Below are 22058 nucleotides of genomic sequence, written 5' to 3'. Positions count from 1 at the left end.
TCGATGTGTGAGTTTTAAGAGGAAATGTCTTGAAAACAGTTACATTTCTTTTTAAATACCCAGGCCAGCCTTCAGTCTGTTTACATGCATGTTGTGCATTGTGGTTCACGCTGCAATGGGATTCTTGTTTCATGGACCACTGGCATGTGTGATATATTATATGATCTGCTTTATACTACCTCCTAAGTTTCATTTCCCTCACACTACACCCATTTGTTTTTTTAAACCCATACACACAAAGCTCCCATTTTCTCTGTCCGCCCCCTGCTCTCTAACTCTACCACACATTTTCTTGCAATTGAGTAATATGCATGCAGAGCTACATCTCATCTTGCACCACACCTATTTGCTCCTCTCTCTCTCTCTCTTTCTCACTCTCTCTCTCTCATTTCGCCTAGCTCCCTTACCTGACAGCTTTTAGTATGTTGCTCACGTTTAAAAATGGTGTCTCAGAAGTTCAATCAATAGTGCACCCAGGTCTCACAGACCTGGGCTTCTTTGTGGACAAAATTCAGACGGGCCTCATGCTCTGCCCCCCAAAAATACTGCAGCCCAAGCACTCTACAGATCAGAGAGCAGCCTGGTTAAAAAGAGACAGCAACTACAGCCATATTCCTCTTCCCTCTCAAAGAAAAAACAGTTGTCCTCCACTGTACAGCAAAAAAAAAAAAAAAAAAAAAAACTGCCTGCATGCATTCTATGTAGTTCCATGTTAACAGGTGCATGAACACACATCTCTGCACACATTTCTTTTGCTTGACAAGTAGACCAAACAATCCCAAGCTGATTCAAGCTGATCTTGAATCAACCCCTGAGCTATTGCTTGTCAGTTGGCAATTTTTTGTAAAAGACTATAACTGGGCACAGGTAAATGGTCCATTAGTGTACCAAAACGCTAAAAGACACTATGTAGCTTTGTCCTCTGGCTAGTCTTTACAATGGACCACCTTTATCACAGCCTGCAACTTACAGATTTTAGTGTTTAATCCATCTAAAAGCGTTTTCACCACAAGCAAAGGCTGCAGCAAAAAGAAGAACTTGTGGTTTGTTCTTTTAATCGCTGGCAGCAACTGTAGTTATCAGGTATCAGGCTTATCACTTACAAGTTTTATTCCCATACAATATATTTTTTTAGGAAACTTTCTTTTAAATATTTCAGCACATCTTGACTATTTATTTACGTGCCATTAGAGGAGGGAAACTGGTTAAGTAGAGTAAGAAGGTCATGGGCTTCAACCTCAAATCATAATCTTAAAAGGTTAACCAGACTGACAGTGACAATGCAAATAAATGCTGAATGAAAACAAAAGTTACAAATCAATAACTGTACAAAATAATGTGACGTTTTGGTTAGGGATACAATAGTTTCCTTTGAAATGTAAATAAAAATGAAATGTAATTGAAAATGTTTGGAAATAGACATTTTTGACTAATTCAACTGCAAGTGATGCTGGGATGTGAAGACATATTGTGATGCAAGAATAGTGAGATTTACTGGTAATGAGCCAGCTGGAGGTCGACTGTGGTGTTGTGACTGGTGAGTACACACTGCCTCCTGTGGTCCTGCAGGCAGGAGTTCAGCGCAGCTGTCCATGGTGCTGGATCAGCAGTTGATCCAACTAATGAACTGTCCATGGTCCTGAAATTCCCTTTCAACCTTGTTGCTTTCTCTTCAAAAGTTAGCTGTCACACTTACTTGGAGATTCTATTTTTTTATCATTCAGTAAAGTGTTGTTATTTGTGGCAGTGCCTTTTTCTGTGTTGACTTGTGTCTTCTTGTCACGTAATGTCATGCTAATTGGAGCTATTAAATTATGTAAGAGTGCATGGTTGGCTGTTTATTTCTGTTTGTTCAGTGCAGGACGGGGAACCTGCCATTGTCTCGTGCTGAGTACATGCTCGTGTTGGCACCAGTTCACTCTGCTTTATTACAGGTCATAAATATAAATCACAGCAATCAGTTGTCAACAGTCAGTGGGTATTTTATTCACTGCTGACCGTAGAAATGACATTGTGTTAAATTTGCAATAATTAATAACTATCTAATTTATCCTCTATTCTGTTGTTTTGATTTAATCAAAATTGATCCATTACCTTTAACAACAACTCTTTATTAAATCAACAGTCAATCAATAAATTGATGCAGACAAACACAAGTTCTGCAGCTTTCTGCAGAGATATTTTCTATCACAAAAACAGACATTTTTGAAGAACATCTCCTGCTGTTTTTTTAATATCTCTTCACTGAGGGGCTGCCTAAGATCAAATCTGCTGGAACAAACACATTGTGCATGCAGGCTTTTCTAACCTCAGTATGTTCGGCCTAACCTAAGTGTTGCTCATCTGCCATTTGTCTCTGCTAGCACGTCTTCTACTAATGGATTATTAATCAGATTTTGCTTCATCTGAAACAACAACTCAGACAGAACTCCCACTGTGCTCTCAGGTTTTCGTGGTGCGCACCTTGATGTAAGTTGAAACTTTCTACTTCCTACCTCCCACTTATAGGACGACACTGCCTAAATGTGGTAACTGACTGCGGCTTTCCATATCCGTGTTATTTGAAGCGCCACCATTTACCATGTTAACTCAGTGATTGCTATTTGATTTTGTCCACCACAAATACAGCACTGTGACCACACTTGGCCTAATTTATTCAATTAGAATACACATACCACTTATACACACACATAAACTAACACACATGATGGGCCTTTCATCATCTTTTTAAAATAAGCTGGACTCATTTCCAAACCTTTAATGAGCTGTAGTGTCCCCATCTTCTCCTACTTGATAGAAATTAGCAAAGAGCCACACAGCAGGCATACATGTATGCATTCACACTGATATAATTACTGCCTTACAAATACACTGATGAGCAAAGAGGTTCACTCGTCAAATAGCACACTCCCGCTTGATGAGGTGTGTGTTTTGAAAATGTGCGCACAGACGTGTGTGTAAAAGGTCTAAAAATATCGGCCACATGCTGCCACATACCCCGGGGGGCTGTAGGAGTGTCTCCTTAACCACTGGGGCGGGCAAAGTCAGCACACTCTTAGCAGACAGTGATTGGTTGTCTCCATTCCTTCCATCGTCCCATTCCACTGCTGACCTGAGGCGTTGTTTTAATCACTCTTGGTATGACACTGTGGCGCCGCATGCCACTCCAAATCCACATTATGCTCTTCTTTTCACCTCTCTACCCTGTATTCATTAACTCACTTGTCCCCTCACTTCTATCTGCACCTGCATACATATTATAACATATGTATACATGAACAGCTATGTGTGTCTCTGCAGGTATGAGCAGTAAATCAGCTGTGCATATGCTGCTCCCAACTGGACCAACTACTGAAAGAAGGTCAAGCGAAAATGGTTGCACGCTTAAACAGCTGGGGCCGAGTGTGTGTGTGTGTGTGTGTGTGTGTGTGTGTGTGTGTGTTTGTGTGCGTGTGTGTGTGTGTGTGTGTACCTTTATCTTGGAGTGGAGCAAAAGATTAGTGTTTTCTTCTTTTATCACAAGAACAGAAATATGAAGAAAATCCTCCAGTGAGAACATGATATTGTGGTTTAGATGTAAGGGGATGAATGGTTTCAATGAAGGTCCTTACAAGTATAGTAATCTGTCTATGAGTGTGTGTTTGTGTCCTAGTTGTTTAATGACACACCATTACCCACTCAGTTCTTCTTCCGGAGCTCACAATGGGCCCTTCTTGAGCAGTAAGTGGAAGGAGAGACTGCAGCTGTGATGTGGGTGCCTGCTGAACTGCCTTCCTGTGGCATTTTCTTGGTTCCCAACACTCTGCAGAAGGTTAACAATGTTACTTCCATGCCGTCGTCACGGCAGCAGCCAGTGTGTGTGCGACATAACAATGTTTCCTTTTTTTTTAATCCAATCCTCTGTTGACAATTCCTGTCTTAGAAAAAACAAGCGTCTTTTTCTGGTTACAATTGCAAGCTGTTGCCCACTCACAATGCGTGGAAGTAGATGAAAGACAGTGTTCAAAAAGACTGTAGATAGCTGCTGTATAATTTCTTAATATTTTATTTTCCATTAAGAAAGATGCAGAGGGAATAATCTGAGCAGCACTAATTCAATTTCCCAAATGTCCAAAACTCCATGTTCTGAAATTGCATTTGAACTTTTAATTCCCCAACCACATTACATAATTGATTGGGCAAATTACACATGCCTCATCAGTTCTTTTCACTTATTATGAAACCAATAATTCACAACTTTTTAATTTAGCTGCATTTTAAAAAATATGTGCAACACAAGCAAAAAAGTATTGTTTTTTTGGCATTTGATTGTATACATTTTGTACTTTATGTTAACACTTTGTAGAACACCTTCGGTACAATGCAACACATGTAAGAATTCCCAAACATATATGAGCATTTCCACTTTCCACCAAAACTATTTGGTTGAGGATAGAAACGATCATTGTTTGGGTTTATTTTGCCAGGAAAAGAAAAAGGTTGAAAAACAACAATAAGGGGAAGGGTTCTTCCAGGTATTCCAGTTTCTGCTCATAATCCAAAGATATGCATGCATGAGGTTAGGTTAATTGGTGATTTTAAACTCTGTGTGTGAATTTGAGTGTGACTGGTTGTCTGTCTCTGTCTGCTAGCCCTGCGATAAATTAGTGACTGACCCAGAGTGTACCTTTTGTGCTATGATAGCTATAGGCTCTAAATTGGGCAACCCGAAGACAATGGATTGACAAAATGAATTTATCAAATACAGTACATCATTACAGTTTTTCTCAAATGTTAAAACACAAAAGCCAATCCTGTAACCCAAATGACCAGTAGTCTAAACACATTTACTAAATGTAGCCACCATATTCCAGTACCATAAACACATGTCACATGAAGACACAATTCACAAAACACAACCCTCTGTACTCATAAATCTAAACACATTTTTCCTTGCTAAAACACATGTTGCAAAACAACTCTGCTCATATTCTCAAATGAAAGCCCATGTGATGCAAAATGCTTGCCACAGTCACCAATCTTTGAACACAGGGAACACACCTGGCATCAGTCACTACACACAACGACTCAAAATTGAAGACACCTGTTGCTAATGATGTGACCCCACCTATAAAAGCATAGTTTGGTGAAGATGCCAAACAATCACAATGGATGAAGGCATTCGAGCGTGCGGAAGGAGAAGAGCTGCAGGCCAAAGAGGAAGAGGGGTTGAGATCAGAGGAGGCAGAGGTGAAGGCCTAAGAAGAAGAGGAGTTCGGAGTAGAGGAGGAAGAGAAGGAGGCCAACAAGAGAGAGGAGAAGGTCCAGGTGGGAGAAGAAGACAACCTCGCACCATCATAACAGATGATATGCGAGCAACAGTAATTGATCATGTCATTGGCCATGGCATGACAATGGCTGAAGCGGGACGAAGAGTACATCCAAACCTGAGTAGGTTCACCGTGGCCACCATTATCAAGGCATTTAGACAACACAACAGGTATAGTACGCTATTGCTTTCTTTGTCACACTACAGTTTTACAGGCCTGTGAAAGTGGTCTGTTACTTTACATGTAGTTTTACATATAAATCAGTCAATTGACAACACATGTTTCTTTCTTTAGAGCTGAAAGGACGCCACATAGAGGTGGGAGGGTTGCCATATTCACAGCGGCACAAGAAACCCTCATTGCAGATATGGTCCGTGAGAACAACTGCATTAGACTCCGAGAGATCAGAGACAAAGTCATTGCAGATAATGTAAACTTTGAGAACATTGATGCTGTCAGCGTGTCCACAATAGACCGAGTTCTCCGGCGCCAACAGATGAGGATGAAACAGGTCTACAGGGTTCCTTTTGAGCGCAACTCTGCGCGACACATAGAACAACGTTACGAGTATGTGCAAGTACGTATACATCCATGTCCACAGTACAGTTAGTGGACATAGTGTGTTGCTTAATGGCCTACATTACTTCTGGACAATACTGTGCTACCTGATTGACCGTTCTGAACACCTGTACGCTTTTCCATGTTCACAGAGGATAATGCAGTTGGACGCGATGGCCAGACCCCATGAGTACCTCTTCCTGGATGAGGCTGGCTTCAACCTCCAGAAACGAAGGCGAAGAGGCCGTAACATCATTGGCCAAAGAGCCATCACTGAGGTTCCTGGCCAACGGGGGGGTAATATTACTCTTTGTGCAGCTATGGGTACGGAGGGGCTTGTCCACCGGCATGCTGTCCTTGGGTCTTACAACACCCAACGTCTCCTCACCTTCCTAGAGGAGCTAAAAGACATCCTCCTGGACCGTCAACAACACCATCCTAGGCTAGCACATCACATGTATGTGATCATTTGGGACAACGTCCGCTTCCACAAAACACACCAAATCAGAGAGTGGTTCACCACCAACAGTGACCACTTTTTAAACGTCTGTCTGCCACCCTACTCCCCTTTCCTGAACCCTATAGAGGAGTTCTTCTCATCATGGAGATGGAAGGTGTATGACAGACAGCCATACACAAGAGAGAACCTCGTACGGGCAATGGAGCTGGCCTGTGCTGACATCCCAGTGGAGGCCTTCCAGGGATGGATTCGCCATTCCAGGGCGTTTTTTCCCGCGGTGCCTAGCAAGGGACAATATAGCCTGTGATGTGGATGAGGTGATGTGGCCCAATGCAGCTCGGCGACATGATGCCGCACAGTGACTGTGTGTAATACTGTAAAAAGACCGTGTAGACAATAAAAAAGACTTCACACCCTGATCATGTTTCCGAGAGTACTGTTGTGTGCGATAGATTCTGTTTTTGCATTGAGTTGTGTTACAGTAGTGTACGTACATGCAGGATGGTTTTTATAGATTTATAGTCTTCATGTGAAACTCACAAATCTAAATGCCTAATCCTCTGCAGGGTTCTATGACGATCCGTTACTGTACAGTTTATAAAAATATGCATTGGCAGTTATGAACCAAAGAACCTTCTCACAAATTGAGCATTGTGTTTTCAATTGTTTTGCTGTAGTGTGTAATGCTGTGTATAGTGTTTACAGTTTTGACAGCTTCGAGCTGCTCTCTTGATGTGGGAGTTTGAGTTTTGCAGTGGGAAGGTGTGGTTGTGTTTATGTAGCTTTAGAGAAGGGTGTTGTGTTTGGACATTGGGGGACCTGGTGGTAACGTTTGTGACATGTGTTTTAGCATTTGAGAAAAACTGTAAAGTGTGCCACCTTTTCTGGATTGTTACCCCTTGCAAAAAGCAGTGTTTGCCAGGCATAGATCAGATGCCTGTGAGTGTTAGTAGTAAATGTCAACAGAATCTAAAATGTAAGCAAATTATGCTAGTTTATGTTGCAGAGCCTCAATTTTTCATTCTTTTCTGCCCCATTAATCATGTCAGGATTAATCGATCTTACCTTTGAAGAGCCATGACCCCTACCTTCAGAACAGCTGGACTTACCATCAAACTCTGTATGATGTAGTGAGCACAGCATGTAAGCATAGATTACAGTTTGATTTTGAGGAATGCTTTTAATTACTGTCCTGTTTTAGCAGTCAGATTTTTCACTTTCCTGACATTTGGATCCTGATTTTTATTGAATTTCCTCATTTCCCCTATATCCATACGCCCGTCTCTCCCTTGTAACTTAATCTGTGCAAAACACTTTTGTTTTTGTTTTTTTACCCTAATTTCTGAATCAGATGTAGATGCTTCGCATATAAATGTTTTTTCTTCCAAGCATTAGTTTTATCTGAAATATTCTTTAGTTTTAAGAGTTCGCATCCTGATTTTGACCGTTTGCCTTAACTGTCGTTTCTTAATTACATCGTGCAAGCTGAAGGTGCTTTCATGTATTTTTACAAATATTCACAACTTTATAGGCCTAAGCTAGATTTTTAGATGTTCAGTTACTTGGTTGGGGGATCCCATGGTTGTTTGAAGTTTCTTCTCTGGTTTAATGAAAAACATTTTATCAAGTTCTGCATCTGGGTATTTCTGGCTTGCTTGGTAGGTTATTTGAGGTAACAAAGTGTTTTACAGGTTACAATAGTACAAAACCTTTTGACCATAACCATTATTATCTTCATTTTAAAATGACAAGCATAACAAGGTTTATTTTGGAGATTTATATTTGTCTCAGGGGCTATAATTGTCCAAAAGGAAAAAAATATATATGTATATGTATTTTTTTTATTACATGCCCAAACTTCCTTTTATGATGGCTTTTTGTTCCTGTTCCATTGTTATGTAATGATTACCATGTATCAAATCTGTACACATATTTACTGCACATATGTCTTATCACCATTAATATAGTGTAACCACAGTTGCTGCATTTGTCATAATTTCCATTGTCATTACTATCTGACACAAACTATCATCACCTAATCCTCCATGTAAATCCATAATGTGTCTACCAGCCAGCTGCGAATGTGTGGGTGTAAACGATAGCTGGATTATGCTGATAATACTCTGACTGCTGGATGTGGCTCTTGCATTGATGGAGTGAAGACTGCCACGAGAGCTTTTCCTCACATTTCCCCTGCTCTGTCTCACTCCTCTGTCAATTTCTTCACCTCCCTATTTTCTCACTCCTCCCAGCACCTGATGATTTGTGATGGCTGTGAGCTTGGCATGCATACAGCACACTCTATGTTCATGTTAGCACAAGTGGCACATTTCATAATCCAGTCTCCCTTTGTTAAAGTCTTTTTTGTGTGTGTGTTTGTTTTTGCAGTATCTTTCTTTTTATTCTTCCATGTGTTGACGGTGTTAGTCCTACTGAAAATGATTTCAGCTTCATACCAGCAAGACTTTCTGGTTATGCCTGTCGTAGAATAATTACCCACTGGGCCAGAGGAGCTTTTGGGCTTGTTCAAATGACAACTTAGAAAATTCTTTGTGAGACTAAAGCTGAACTAAAATGCTCACTCAAAAAAAGAACCAAGGAAAGGTCAGTATGGATTAGAAACTGTCATGCCATTAGGAAATAGCTTGTCATTTAAGTTTATTTTGAGTATTAAAGGATACTTCACCCAACAAGACAACATAAAAAATTAAAGAGTTCCTTTTTTTCCCTTTCAAAATTAGCACGAACCCAAAAGAGTCGACATGGAGCTTATGTTAGTTTCTTGTCTGGATATAAAACTTTCCATACTTGTCAGATAAGAGTTGCAACTGGCACTCTTTGTTGCCAGATATTTCATGTTACTGTAAGTAAAGAATGCACAAAATCTACCCTGTAATTAGCATTTTAAATAAGTCAAGGGAGTGGCATGAATATTAAATGTTAATTCAGATTAATTGCTTCACACAGATATAGACAAGTAAAGCAACAAACCTGGTAAAATAAGGGTCTGCCATATGTAAAATAAGATCCAAAGGTTTGATTTGCTAAGAGTTTACACCAGATGCCCTTCCTGATGCAAATCTCTCAGTTGATGCAGTCTTGGGACCAGCAAAAGGAGCACAATGGTTTGTGACATCTCAAAGATGATGCTGATTACAGATCATGGCAGTTATTGTAGACATGAAGGTATATATTAAAGACAAATAGCCAATACTGCAAATAATGAATTTAAATATAAGCTGAAATAAGAAAATAAATGGTTGGTTTCTGTTCCATTAACTGTTACTCTTGGCCTGTGGCTGCTTAATAAAATATTTTGTGTTGTCTGTGATCTTAATGTACCAGTGTTGGTACTTCTCCTTTAGACTACACCCTTTATCGGCCACAATAGTAGATCATCTGCCCGTCTTACCCTCCCTAGCATCCTCCTCTGTCACACCAACTACAGGAAAAAAGGTGAGACTTCCCCCTACTTGAACTGAGATTTGAGCAGCTGAATGTGACCGAGTGTGCCACATGTGAGAAGCATGAGAGCTGACAACCCTGGTAGCATTACTGTGATTGCCATCCTTTTATCCAGTGCCGCCAGCATGGATAAAAATATGTGTTTTTCAGGTCATCTTTTCTTCTGTCCCCTTTAGCCGTGTGCTTCTAGCAATGCCCACTGAGTAGTAACAATAAAAGTGACACTAAAAGCAAAATGTGCCTTTCATTTTCAGTGCTCAGCAAACTCAGAAAATAAAAGTAGTTAACATGCCCTATACCAACATATTTCATGACATGACAGTATGTTCTTAGCTATATTGAGCCCTATAGCAATCTTTTGAGTACACAAAGCCCTTTCTAAATTTAAATATTGGATTTCAGCATTTAATTCTTTGACACTATTAATATCCTCTATCTAGTAAAAACCATGACGTAAAATTAATGTAAAGTAATCAATAACATCCCACACAGAGGTTTGCAGGTACAATACTGATATTGGTCTGCCCACTGTGGAGGAATTGAGAAGCACTTCCATGGTCAATATGGCAAAAACATGCAAGTAGCATTTTTTTTTTTATTCACATTTAATTCATCGCTCCATGCTATTGTGGTTTCAGCTGAAAGAAATTACTCTGTGTCTTAGATTTGAAAGCCAAGTGTATCAAGCTCAGGTAGCGCCTTCTATGATGTCATTCTTTAACAAAGTCTAAGGACAAAGTGTTTATAAGTTATATAAAGCATGTTCACACAGAACTGTATCAAGGAGCTTAACTGTTTTCAATTTTCAGATCACAGCTAGGTAGGTTTGTTTAGGAACAGATATCTCACAGAAACTCTTCAATCACCTCTGCCCGGTAAGACTATTATTTTCTGTGGGGTGAGCTTTCTGAAGTGGTAGCATGCAAGGAGCGTCATAGATATTGGAGTCCTTGCTCACTACCCACACCCCCCTGAGTAACCTGAGTTGTAGAAAGGTCTTGGAGAACACGGTGTGGCTGCAGATAAGGGAACACTGACAAATGAGAAGGAACTTGTTTTTCTGAGTTAAAACAGAGAGTTGAGTGAGACAAAATCTCTCATGACAAAAGAAAACAGAGGTTTTAGGATGAGGGGAAGCAACACAAGAAATGCACGGCTTTTTAGCGAGCTCAGGAAGAAGAGGGTAATGAGAGTGACCAAGAGATTGACTTTATTTCAATGTCCATACTGCTGCAAAGCAATATTAGAGTAATGCTGCCTTTACATATGGTAGTGCATATGTTAATGCATGTACAGTAGTGTGCCAAAGCAAGAAATGTCAAAAGGGAGTAAACAGTTTACAAGATGTCCTTCCAGATGACACCCAAGTAAATTGTGCAATGCTTTGCTGTCAGTACTGTCATAACATCGAGGCAGAGTTAGGGATGGGTATTGATAAGATTTTCACGATTCCGATTCCATTTTCGATTCTGTTTAACGATTCGATTCTTTATCGATTCTCGTATCGATTCTTTTTAAAAAAGGAGAACACTAAGGTCGATTAGCTTAGAACTTTGTTTTATATCTTCTCTTTGAACAAGATAGAAATTTAGGAGTAACATGGCCTTACAAACCCAGCAGTGAGATCTTAAGAGATCCACAGCCTACGGCTCTTCAATGGGGTGTCACAGGGTCCCCAGGAAAAAAAATTGTAAATGTAAAATAATAAAATAAATATTCTCCTGTAGCAATAACAAAGTATAACATAAATTATTCAGTAGCAATTACACAAGAATATCCAGTAATGTCCCTGCCTACAATTAAACACATTCACTTACTGAAAATCGGGGCATCTGCTGTGGCAAATGGGTGCAAGCCTTTTACCACAAACTTAGTCACTGCTCGGTGACATTCGTCTATCCTGGCCTGAAAGGAGACGCTACCGGTAGACTGCAGCGAGAACTGCCAGCATCTGAGCCAGCCAGACTCTGTCTGTCTCTCTCATCATGGTCACCTAAATGCACAGTAATGGCAGGTTTTGTAATAAGGCAGATCACGCTAACATAATATGCACTGTTGTTGATTATTTACCTGCCGCATTAACGGGAGAAGACGTGCAAACATTACCGCTGCTGCTGGGTTGAGATTCACGAGTCCGGAGCAGAATTAAAAACACGACATTCATTTAAGGTTATCGCGTGTTTTGTGAGCAAATGCTTTTGCATATTCGTAGTGTTTCCTCCCTTAAGTGAAATATCTACTTTGCAAGTATTGCAAGTTGCCCTGTTGTCATCCATTCTCAAAAAGTATAACCAAACTTTTGAGCGTTTGAGCCGCCATGTTTCCTGCCAGGTAAGCGACGCTCCACAACGTGGTGACGTCATTCGGGGTGACTGGAATCGATAAGGGAATCGTTTGCAAAAATGGCAAACAATTCCAAGGAATTGAAACAGTGGGAACCGGTTCTCAACAAGAACCGGTTTTCGATACCCATCCCTAGTCAGAGTACACTGAAGGCACAGTGGCATGGCACCAATCGCTGGATTTACTACACTGTCCTGTTGGTCTTAATGCTACAGGTTCAAAACATTTCAACTCCAATGAAAATACCATGAGAAAAATAAAAATAAAGGGGCAGATAACCACACTGCTACATCATATATTGAGTCTTCTTGGTGCTTTAAATACACCATTTTGGGATTAAATTAAGCAAAGTTACATCAGCTTAAATCTAACAGGTGACCATTCTATAAATGGTAAAAGAGAATAGAGAATACAAGTACAATAAATACAAACAGAATAAATGTTTAAATTTAAATATTTATATTTAGAACACAGCACATCTCTTTCTGTAATTTCCTTTTAAAACAGACTTTTATGATGCTATTATTGCTATCCTTAAAACAAGACTACCATTTAAAAATGTACATTCAATGCTGTTTTATTATGACAATAATAGAGTGTGAAATGTAACTAAAAACACAATGCAATCTCATAAGTCCATATTTTATTCACAAGAGAATATAGGAAAACAACTCGAGATTTTATCACAGGAACACATCTCAAAAAAGTTGGCACAGGGCCATTTTTACCAGTGGGTAGCATTCCTTCTTTTGTAAACAACAGTGCATAAATGTCTGGGGAATGAGGAGACCAGCTGCTGGATGTTTGGGTAAGGAATGTTGTCCCATTCTTCTTTGATCCTCACCAGTCCTCAGTTTTCTTTGTTTAATTTTTTGTTTCGTGATGTTCCACATGTTCATTGGTAAGAGGTCTGGACCACTGCCAGGCCAGTCCACTACAAATTCATGCTGTTGTAATAGATGCAGTATGAAGTTTAGTATTGTCTTGCTGAAATATCCTAGGCCTAAAAGACATCATCTGGATGCGATCATATGTCTCTCTCAAAGCTGTGTAGACTTTTAAGCATTGATGGTGCCTTTCTTTCCACAGGCACAAATGTACCCCTATGCCATCAGAGATGCAGGCTCTTGCACCGAGTACTCGTAAAAAGGTTGACTGTCCCTCTCCATGTTTTCCAAAAGAAATTTCAAATTTCAATTCATCAAACCAGAGAACAGTTTTTCTTTTGCCTCCATTTTAAATGAACTTTAGCCCACAGAAGGTGGCAGTGTTTCTGGGTCGCAAACCTGTATTTGTGAATGGCACGTTGAACTGTGTTCTGCTGAAAGTGTTGTGAGCGCATGCAGTGATTTCCAAGAAAGAGTCATGCCTGTTGTTAATGCTGCGCTGCCTGAGGCCATGGCAGTTTATGAGGTTTGCAAATTATTGCTTTCTGTTTTTATACACACTTTACACAGCATCCTGACATTTTTGGAGTAGGGTTTATAAAGACTTTAAACTTTCATACACAGGTTATATGAAAGTGTGTATGTATGTATTATATATATATATATATATATATACATACGTGTGTAATTGAATCAGGAAATCTAATTTGTATCCATTATTGTAAAAGGTTCCCCACAAATTCACTGTTACTGTAAATGTGATATTTGCCATAAGAGGTGGTACACAGCTGCCTTGAAAAACTACAGAGTGTGCTTTAAAAATGAAAGACTGGGGCAATGCTATAGCTCACCTGGTTGAGCAAGAAACCCATATGTCCACAAGGTCTGGGTTCAGTTCTGCCCCAGACTATTTACTGTGTGCTATTGCTCCTTGCTCTCACTACACTTTATTCTCCAATCCAACATAGACTAAAAAGCAAACTTTAGACATTTAATTTAAAAGAACATAACACTGTTGGGGCTGGCTTTTCATTTTATTTGTTACCTTTATGGTTGGCATTATAACTTGACCTTATTTGGAGCAAATAATGTTTCGTCTAAATCAGTGGTTCCCAAGCTTTTTTTTGCTAGGTCCCCCTTTGTTTTACAAGAAAAATGTTGACCCCCCCCCTCCCCGTGCGGGCGCGAACACATCCTCCAACCACACACACCCCTATTTTGCTCCATTGCGGTTTATTTCACACCTCAAACATTTAGTAAACAATTAAGCAAATACAAGTAAACTGCAATAAATTACAGGTAGTAATGAAATAAACTACTATCTCTGTTACGCTACGTCCACACCTACACGGGTATTTTTGAAAACGCAGCTGTTTCGTCCACACGTAAACGGCGTTTCGAATCACCGAAAAGGGAGTTTTTTTTAAACTCCTTTTTTCCGTTTAGCTGTGGACGAAGAATACAGAGTTTGTCACGCAACGTCAAAGGTATGTGCCTTTTTTCACGTCACGCTGTGCGCCACGTTATTGTTTACATGAGATGAATTGCAGAATGGCAGATAGAGACAAAATACTGTTTCTGTTAATCTGACTATCTTCAGGTTTTACACGCTTACATACACACGCAGTTACTGTCCCTCCATTTACAAAGGCAGAGGCGTCATGGTGTAATTATTTTATGTGTACTTGTTTTTTTCCTGTGTAATAATATTCAACATTGCTATCAATACATTTTTCAAAAAATGCCTCTCTGTGCAAAATGGGTTCAAAAACATAAACAGCTGTGGGATACTGTTTGTCCGTGATTTAAACCGGGGACAAATCGTGGTAGGATCAGCCTGATATTATTTGGATCCCACTGTAACTTTACTGCACAAAGAGCTAACATTTCCAAAATGTCAGGAGTAGTTAGTCATTATGAGAAGTGTTTGTGAACTAAAAATCAAGAATGTGGGATACTGTTTGTCCGTGATTTGAAGAGCCCAGCGCGTGCTCCCGACGAAGGGAAAACCAATTCTGCAGGGGAGACCTACCTCCGCACTTGTGCAAGTGAAGCCAAAGGGAAGATATGCTTCACCATATTTTCTAGTTTTTGGCTTAGAATGAAGTTGGTTTGGAAACATATTCAGCTATGCTTCATCTCCTGCTTTGCGTTTGTGTGGGCGCCCCGTGCTAGCAGTGTCCAAGCATTTTTTTCCCCCCCTTTTCATACGTGGAAGGTCTGGTCTAAATAATGTCAATGCATAGTTTATTATTGTAGCTGGCAGATTTATCTGTGTGTATACTCAGACTATCTGTCTGAAAAGAAATAATATCTTATTCTGTTATACTAAGAAGAATTATATTTGACAAGTATAAACATAAATATACGAACATAAATGTTAATCACCGTAGCTAACCAGCTTCAGAAAAACAGAAGTATTATTTATACTTTAAAGCAACATGGATTACACCAGGCGGGTAGAATTCGTTAGACTATTTTGTAAAAATCAGCTTTTTACTGTACCAGTTCAGTGGGAGCAGTGAAATTATAGCATTAATGACAGGTGCTAACTCCATAGAGGATGACTTTGTCATAGGGCATAACCGTTTTTGAACATGTAGTCTTTTGATCCATTGCTTAAATAAAATAAAAAAATAAATGCATTATTAAATATAGGGATTAAACAGAGGTGCAGCCAGAGTCAGTGGCACGAGGTGATGAATTCATACACAACTAGCTTACCAGCATGGAACTAATAAAGAGAAGCCAGCACAGCACACACCTATCCAACAAAACAAAATAAAACACATGAACAGACTGTCTTTCATACCCAGCATATAGTCAATAGAGCTACATTAATGGATTGGATTTATATAGCGCTTTTCAAGGCACCCAAAGCGCTTTACAATGCCACTATTCATTCACTCTCGCATTCACAATGCATTAGATTTGCCTCTCTATTACACAGAGTAATTATCTTAATTATTTTCATTTCTTTCTTACACATTAACTGGAGATAATTTATCTGAAGTTTAGGCGCAGGACCACTCCGTATACTTCCAGTCATACGTCTATAAATGCTTTCCTGCTCCAAATGCCTGCTTGTTCACATTTCCATTCCTCACCCTCCTTTTCTAATCCTTGATTTTCATTTTCACCCTCACCCCGGGATTTACAGTAGCGCCTACAGTTTCAAGCCTAGTTCATTGCTAGCCATCCGTCACCCTCTATCATTAAACCTTGTCTATTTGCATTTTCGGTTGGTTCTTGCTAGTGAATCTACCTTTAAACTATCATGACATCTGTGATCTTTTTCGGTGTCTTTGGTAGATTAACCTCTATTGCCATAGGAAACCTTACCATAGGTGTAATATTTGTGCATCCATTTGCAACACATACATGAATAAAATAAAAGTAGGGTGTTTGAACTGCTGTGACCGGAGTTGTGATTGGTAATAATAGTATGTTGTTAGCCATGGCATTTGTTGAAAAAAAAAAAGAAGCGCAAAAACTTCTATGATGACAATCTTACTCTTGTGTTGGCTATATGTACAGATTTCTTTAATAATCCATCATTGCAGTGTGAAAAACCATATTTATGGATTTGATGACAGTAATTACCTATGGCAGGCAGCCTTATTATCTAGACTAGAAACCTGGACAAGAGGCTCTCTGGCACTGTAGCTCAGTTTCCCATTAGCCCTGTCGCCCTCCTTGACAGGCATAGAGGGTGACAGTGGTCAAACTTCATTTGGTTTGTACATGACACACTACTTACTGCATATGCTGCACAATCTTCTCACCTTGCAGGGACAAAAATAACGCCAAAATAATTGGTGTGCAGGTTGATGTGAACACAAAGGACAGAGATACAGTACATTTGTATGATTTTTTTTTAATTTTTTCATTTTACTGTGCTGGTTTGACAGTGGATTCAGAATTATTGCTTCTGATGGAAAGATGAGGAATACGGAATAGCATGATGAATAATCATTACAATGATGGAAGAGTATTCAGTTCAAAGAGCTAAATGAGAGTAAGACACATTGATCCACCAACCATTTATCCATCTATTCATAATTGTTTTATTGTCAACTTTTTATTTCTCTGGATATCATTAAATGAGCTTGACATTACTTGTAGAAAGTTTAGATTGTTAAATGACTTTCCCTAACATTAAGTTCACACTACCAGGAATAAAGTTTCAAAATGACCAAGTGCGGCAACACTTTAACAGAGTCCACTTCAAAGTTTCTGAAAATATGAATGTTTCTACTTCTGTTTCAATCAAAGGCTTGCTACAAAAGAGGTTCAACATTGCAAACATGTTTTACATTTATTTACCCCTTTACCAGGTCCTCATTAACCTGTTTAGGGTTAGGATCACATCCATCGCTTTTCATGGAATTTTCACCTCTGCTGCAAAAGGCCAGACTGACCTGTAACATCTCCTTCTTTCTGAAACTAAGACACATCCTCACCCTAACACTGCCCCTAATTTGTTCACTGAGGTTAACATTTGAGAATTAAAAAAATACAGCCATATTAGCACTAAGAACGGAACATAATGGGATGGCTGTAGCTCAGCAGATAGAGCAGGCAGTCAACTAATAGGAAGGTTGGTGGTATGATCCCTGGCTGCTGTAGTCTGGGCAAGACACTAACCCCATTAGAAAGGTAATATATAAGAACCAATCTATAACATCCCCACAAAGGAGCAGGTGTCCTCCCTTGAATAAAAACAAAGAGCAGAACTAACCATAAGAAAGAAAAAATACAAAACAAAGCTCTCTGGGGCCTGATCTATGAAGAAAATTCAGGATATGCAGGAAGCCTTTCCTTATCTGGCTTTATGCACAGTAACGTTGGTAATCCAACTAGGGAGTCATGTGAAGGTAGTTATTCATTCAGTAAGACAATCCAGGGCTCCCCAAGGTGTGCCACCTCCTTCTTGATGAAAATGGTGACATTGGCAGCATTTCACCAATGGGGTGCTGTGTGCCCTGTTAAACCATATGAGAGAAAGAAAGAATCCCATAATTTGGGAATAAAATCACTATATTTAGCGTTATCGAACAATGAAATGGATTGAGATGGATTCCTTGCAGCCAACAGGAAAAAAGTAAAGAAATAAAGTTGGTCCTGAGAATCTATATTTCTTATTGATGCTCATCAGGGAAAGGCAAGGCTTTAGACAGCTTAAACTGTAGCGCTCTTCGGAGAATTTCAGAGAATTGATTGTCTGGTGGGCGGCAGTGGTTTTGTACCTGTTGATCTCTTGTGCCAAACGTAACCTGATGTGGAGCAGGTTATGTTTGCACCTCAATAAGCTCCAAGTTCTGCTTTGTAGTATAGGCCTCTGACCAGTAAGGCACAACAGAACAAACACAAACTGCTGCTGTGGAGGATGGAACATGCAGAACGTTATATCACCATATCAGACAGCTTATTCTGCATTAATACAGAGCCACAAAGTTAACCAAGGCTAACTCTTTTATTGCTGAGGTCACTATCAACATGTTGCTTAAGAACTTGTTGACTTAATCTGTAGAGGCATGAGTGCAAACTTTAAAATATATGATGGGTTTGAGCTTCACTCAATAAATCTCAGCCATCAGTTTGCTGGCATTATGTTTTAAGTGTACATTGAAAAGACCGCTAGCCTGTCTCTTTTTCTCTTTCTTATGTCGAAGAGCTCAGATAAACCCTGCTAGCATCATTACTTACACTCCCCAGTTGGTCATTTTGGAATAGAAACAATCCATATAAACCCACTACCAGATGCTGCTTAAACACAGCACTTCTTAAATGTCACAAATTTGGCTGTTGTAATAAAAGAGATTTAGACATAAAGAATTGTCTGGAAATCCAGGCAACAATACACTGATGGAGTACTAAAACTGTAATGAGAGGAAGTAAAAACAAGCACTTGTAGATAACATCAATGCAAGGAGACCAGCAGACCAGCAGAAAAACTATAGGATGAGCACTTTTGGACATAGTGGAAATACTGTACAGAAATGAAAATCCATGTTAGATTAGATAACAGATAAACTATTTTAGTTATTAAAGTAAGGAATACAGGCACTTTTTTTTCCATGGTTGCTTCACTGACCTCAATTCAGCAGGACATCACCCACATCAAGAAGACATCAGCTTCTTTCTCAACAGTATTGATGTACAACATCTCACTAAAGAACAAGCAAACACCCAGATGAACTCTCTGCTGCACTTAATCACACGTCCGAGAAAGCTTCACTGCCTGATGGCTTCCCTGCTGAGTTCTATAAACACTTCTGGATTACTGTGCTGTAGCATCGGCTTTCACCAAACAACTGAACTAAAACAGCTGAAATAAAAGTGGACTTTGGGCTTTTTGCTGACACGAATCTTCTTTTCCTTGTCTTCTTTTTTCTTTTTCTTTTTGCCTTCTTTTTTTTCCAAGTTGGAAATTCTTTACTAATGTTCCACTCTGGAATTGGCTTTGAAAAGTCCTATATTTCAACCGAGAAACTGTAAAACGGCTTAAAAATCTCAAAACACAAAGCATATCTTCTGTTGAGGCACCAATGTAAAAATGTTGCATGTCTGTGTTCATGTTTTATTTGACACTGCAGAATTATTCATATGTGGAAGTATTTTACAGTACAAATAAATGACCTACAAAGGCACTCACTCAGCTGATGTATTCATTATTTGCATCCCAGGTTGTAATTTTCATCACTGAATCCCTCCTGTTTACAGCTAACATTGGCAAGTCTATAAAATTCATGAATGACAGCACAGATTACTCTTCCCCGGGACTCCTTACATCAAAGACTGACAGTTCACACACAGGAATAGATATTTTAACTTTTTTTTCCTTTTTTTTTTTTTTGATTGATCTTAATATCCTTGATTTACTGGGGGAATTTAGAGCAGTCAAATAAAAAACAAATGGATGTAATAGACTGGTTGTTCCTGTGTGAACTGTGCTTGCTGTTAGATGAGCACAGTTCAGGTCCAAAGTGGTTTCTCAGCTGCTTGTTTGAACTTGTCTTGTCAGTCTTTAATCTAATCCTTTTCCCTTTGGCCCACTTTGTGGTTGTCACTCCCAATTTTAAATAGAAGATAGTAGATAGTAAAGTGTGGTAGATTGTCGTTAAAAAGAAACAGCAGCTCATAGTAAAAAGTCCAATGGTAAGTTAGGCGTGACAAGCATGAAGAAAGAAATGATGAGAAACATAATGGCTGAGTCAAACTTTTTAAAGCTATTGTGACAGAGCCCATCATTTCTGCCACAAAGAAGCTGCTGCCATATCATCTCTATATAGCAATGACTGAAAACAGACCTGATACAAACTGAGCATTTTAAAAACTAATGACAGGCTGGAATACTTTTGATCCATGCGTCTAAAAGAAAGGAAGGGAAATTCCATGAAAAAGCTTATTTTTTCATCAGGACAATAGCATCACTGACGCGTGTACTACAATTCCAAAATATTTCATAACAACTTTGTGATATTAGTGAGAACTCTTCCCTCCAGAGGTGAAAAATATATGAAAAAGTAAAATAAAATATCTGAAAATTTGTGCAGGAAGCTTCTTTTTTTCTTGGATAGCTACTCTGCAAACAATGCCTAAGTGCTACTGCTTCAGTACAGCAATGTGATCTTTTAAACCACTTAATGTGGTAGGACATCATGGGCTGTAAACTGCTGGCAATTACTGCCCCTGATGGGTTGAGTCATAATTAGTGTTCTGCCTTTTTTTATTTATTTATTTTTTTCATATCCATTACTGAAAATGTGAAAATGGTTTCAGAGAAAGCCTTGTGTGAAAATATTTTTAGTCAGTCTACTTTACTTATTCCATTTTAAGGGAAAACTAGCTGGCAAACAGCATAAAATACAGAATGCTCAGCAACAACATCACCACAGATACTCGGAAGAACCAATCATGGATCAGAACATGTACTGTGTGCCAGGTCATTATGATCCAATAAACAGCAAAAGTTCTGTTACTTGTATAGTGGCTTTTAATTTCAGTGGTTCTACAAAGACGTTTACATTGTTTCTTATTCACACACGGACTCACACACCAAAGCCCAAAGACACTTTAGAACATGTTGAGAAGGTTCACCAACAAATCCTAGGAGTAATAGAAAAATAACTTTACCACAGTACCTTATCACCCATCTACTGCTTAATACAACAGCAATAGCTACTAGTGAATGCATCTTTTTTTTTTTTTTAGTTATCATCCACGGTTCATTCATTCATCAAGGCCATATCTCAGGGGCAGAATAGTATCAGTTTCTAGGGCTTCTAGTGGGTTTTTTGTAGAGTTGGATGCTGAATTTCTGACACATCTTCATCACAGGCATTAGGTATAAATGCTGATGTCACTTAAGTCAGTGTAAAACAACTTTGTGGGGTCCAACCGTTTGTGCTCCAACAAGAACCCTCTTTTCAACTCAGTTAGAGCATTTTTTTCTTGCCATTTTTTCTACAGAATTGGAATCAGCTGGACTGCACTGCATGATGTCATGAATGAATGTCATTTCATTTCATTTTATTAAAATAATCAACTGCATTCTAGATAAGAGAAGTCCCAAAAAAAATATTCAGTAGAAAAATAGGTACAGTATGCTGCATAGTGGATCACCTTGCCAGAAATTCTTTGGTGCATCATTATTCAGCCCTGGCTAAGGTGCAGTAAATCAGCTGGGTGGATTTCTCCCCTCTGTCCACAGCCTGCCAGATGAAACACCACTAAGCATTAAACATCTGCTTCTTACAGTCACCACTATGTGCCAAAAACCATCACAATTAGGAACAAACTCTCCTGAAAAAAGGCTGACAGTTTACAACTAAAGAGAATGGCAGGAAAGAGGGAAAGACCGAATGGATATAGGAAAGGGCAGAGGAAAGTGGAGGATTGCTATCAGAGAAGGTATGAATGAGGTGAAAGAGGTACTGTGGAGAGGAAGAGGACAATGAGAAACGGGCACAAACAATAGACCGAAGCCTCGATAGTCAGGTTGGATAAGACACAGGACAATTAAAATGGAAT

At 39.2% G+C, this 22058-nt stretch overlaps 2 protein-coding genes across 5 annotated transcripts in view; both read left to right on the top strand.

The window, feature by feature from the left end:
* The window catches only part of alk (ALK receptor tyrosine kinase), a 419315-nt gene that overhangs the window by 104382 nt on the left and 292875 nt on the right, over positions 1–22058 (top strand). The window lies entirely within an intron of this gene.
* Positions 864–7408, top strand: LOC146365601 (uncharacterized). Its single transcript, XM_084915477.1, has 3 exons — positions 864–5886; positions 6020–6191; positions 7377–7408. The coding sequence occupies exons 1-3, from the start codon at positions 5677–5679 to the stop codon at positions 7406–7408; spliced, it is 414 nt and encodes a 137-aa protein (XP_084771603.1). The 5' UTR covers positions 864–5676.

The sequence above is a fragment of the Perissodus microlepis genome, chromosome 19 (assembly GCF_051167445.1).
Source record: "Perissodus microlepis isolate ML-2025 ecotype Zambia chromosome 19, ASM5116744v1, whole genome shotgun sequence".
In the NCBI taxonomy this organism is placed as follows: domain Eukaryota; kingdom Metazoa; phylum Chordata; class Actinopteri; order Cichliformes; family Cichlidae; genus Perissodus; species Perissodus microlepis.
Note: the sequence above shows the minus strand (reverse complement) of the source record. Positions and strands in the feature narration are given on the sequence as shown.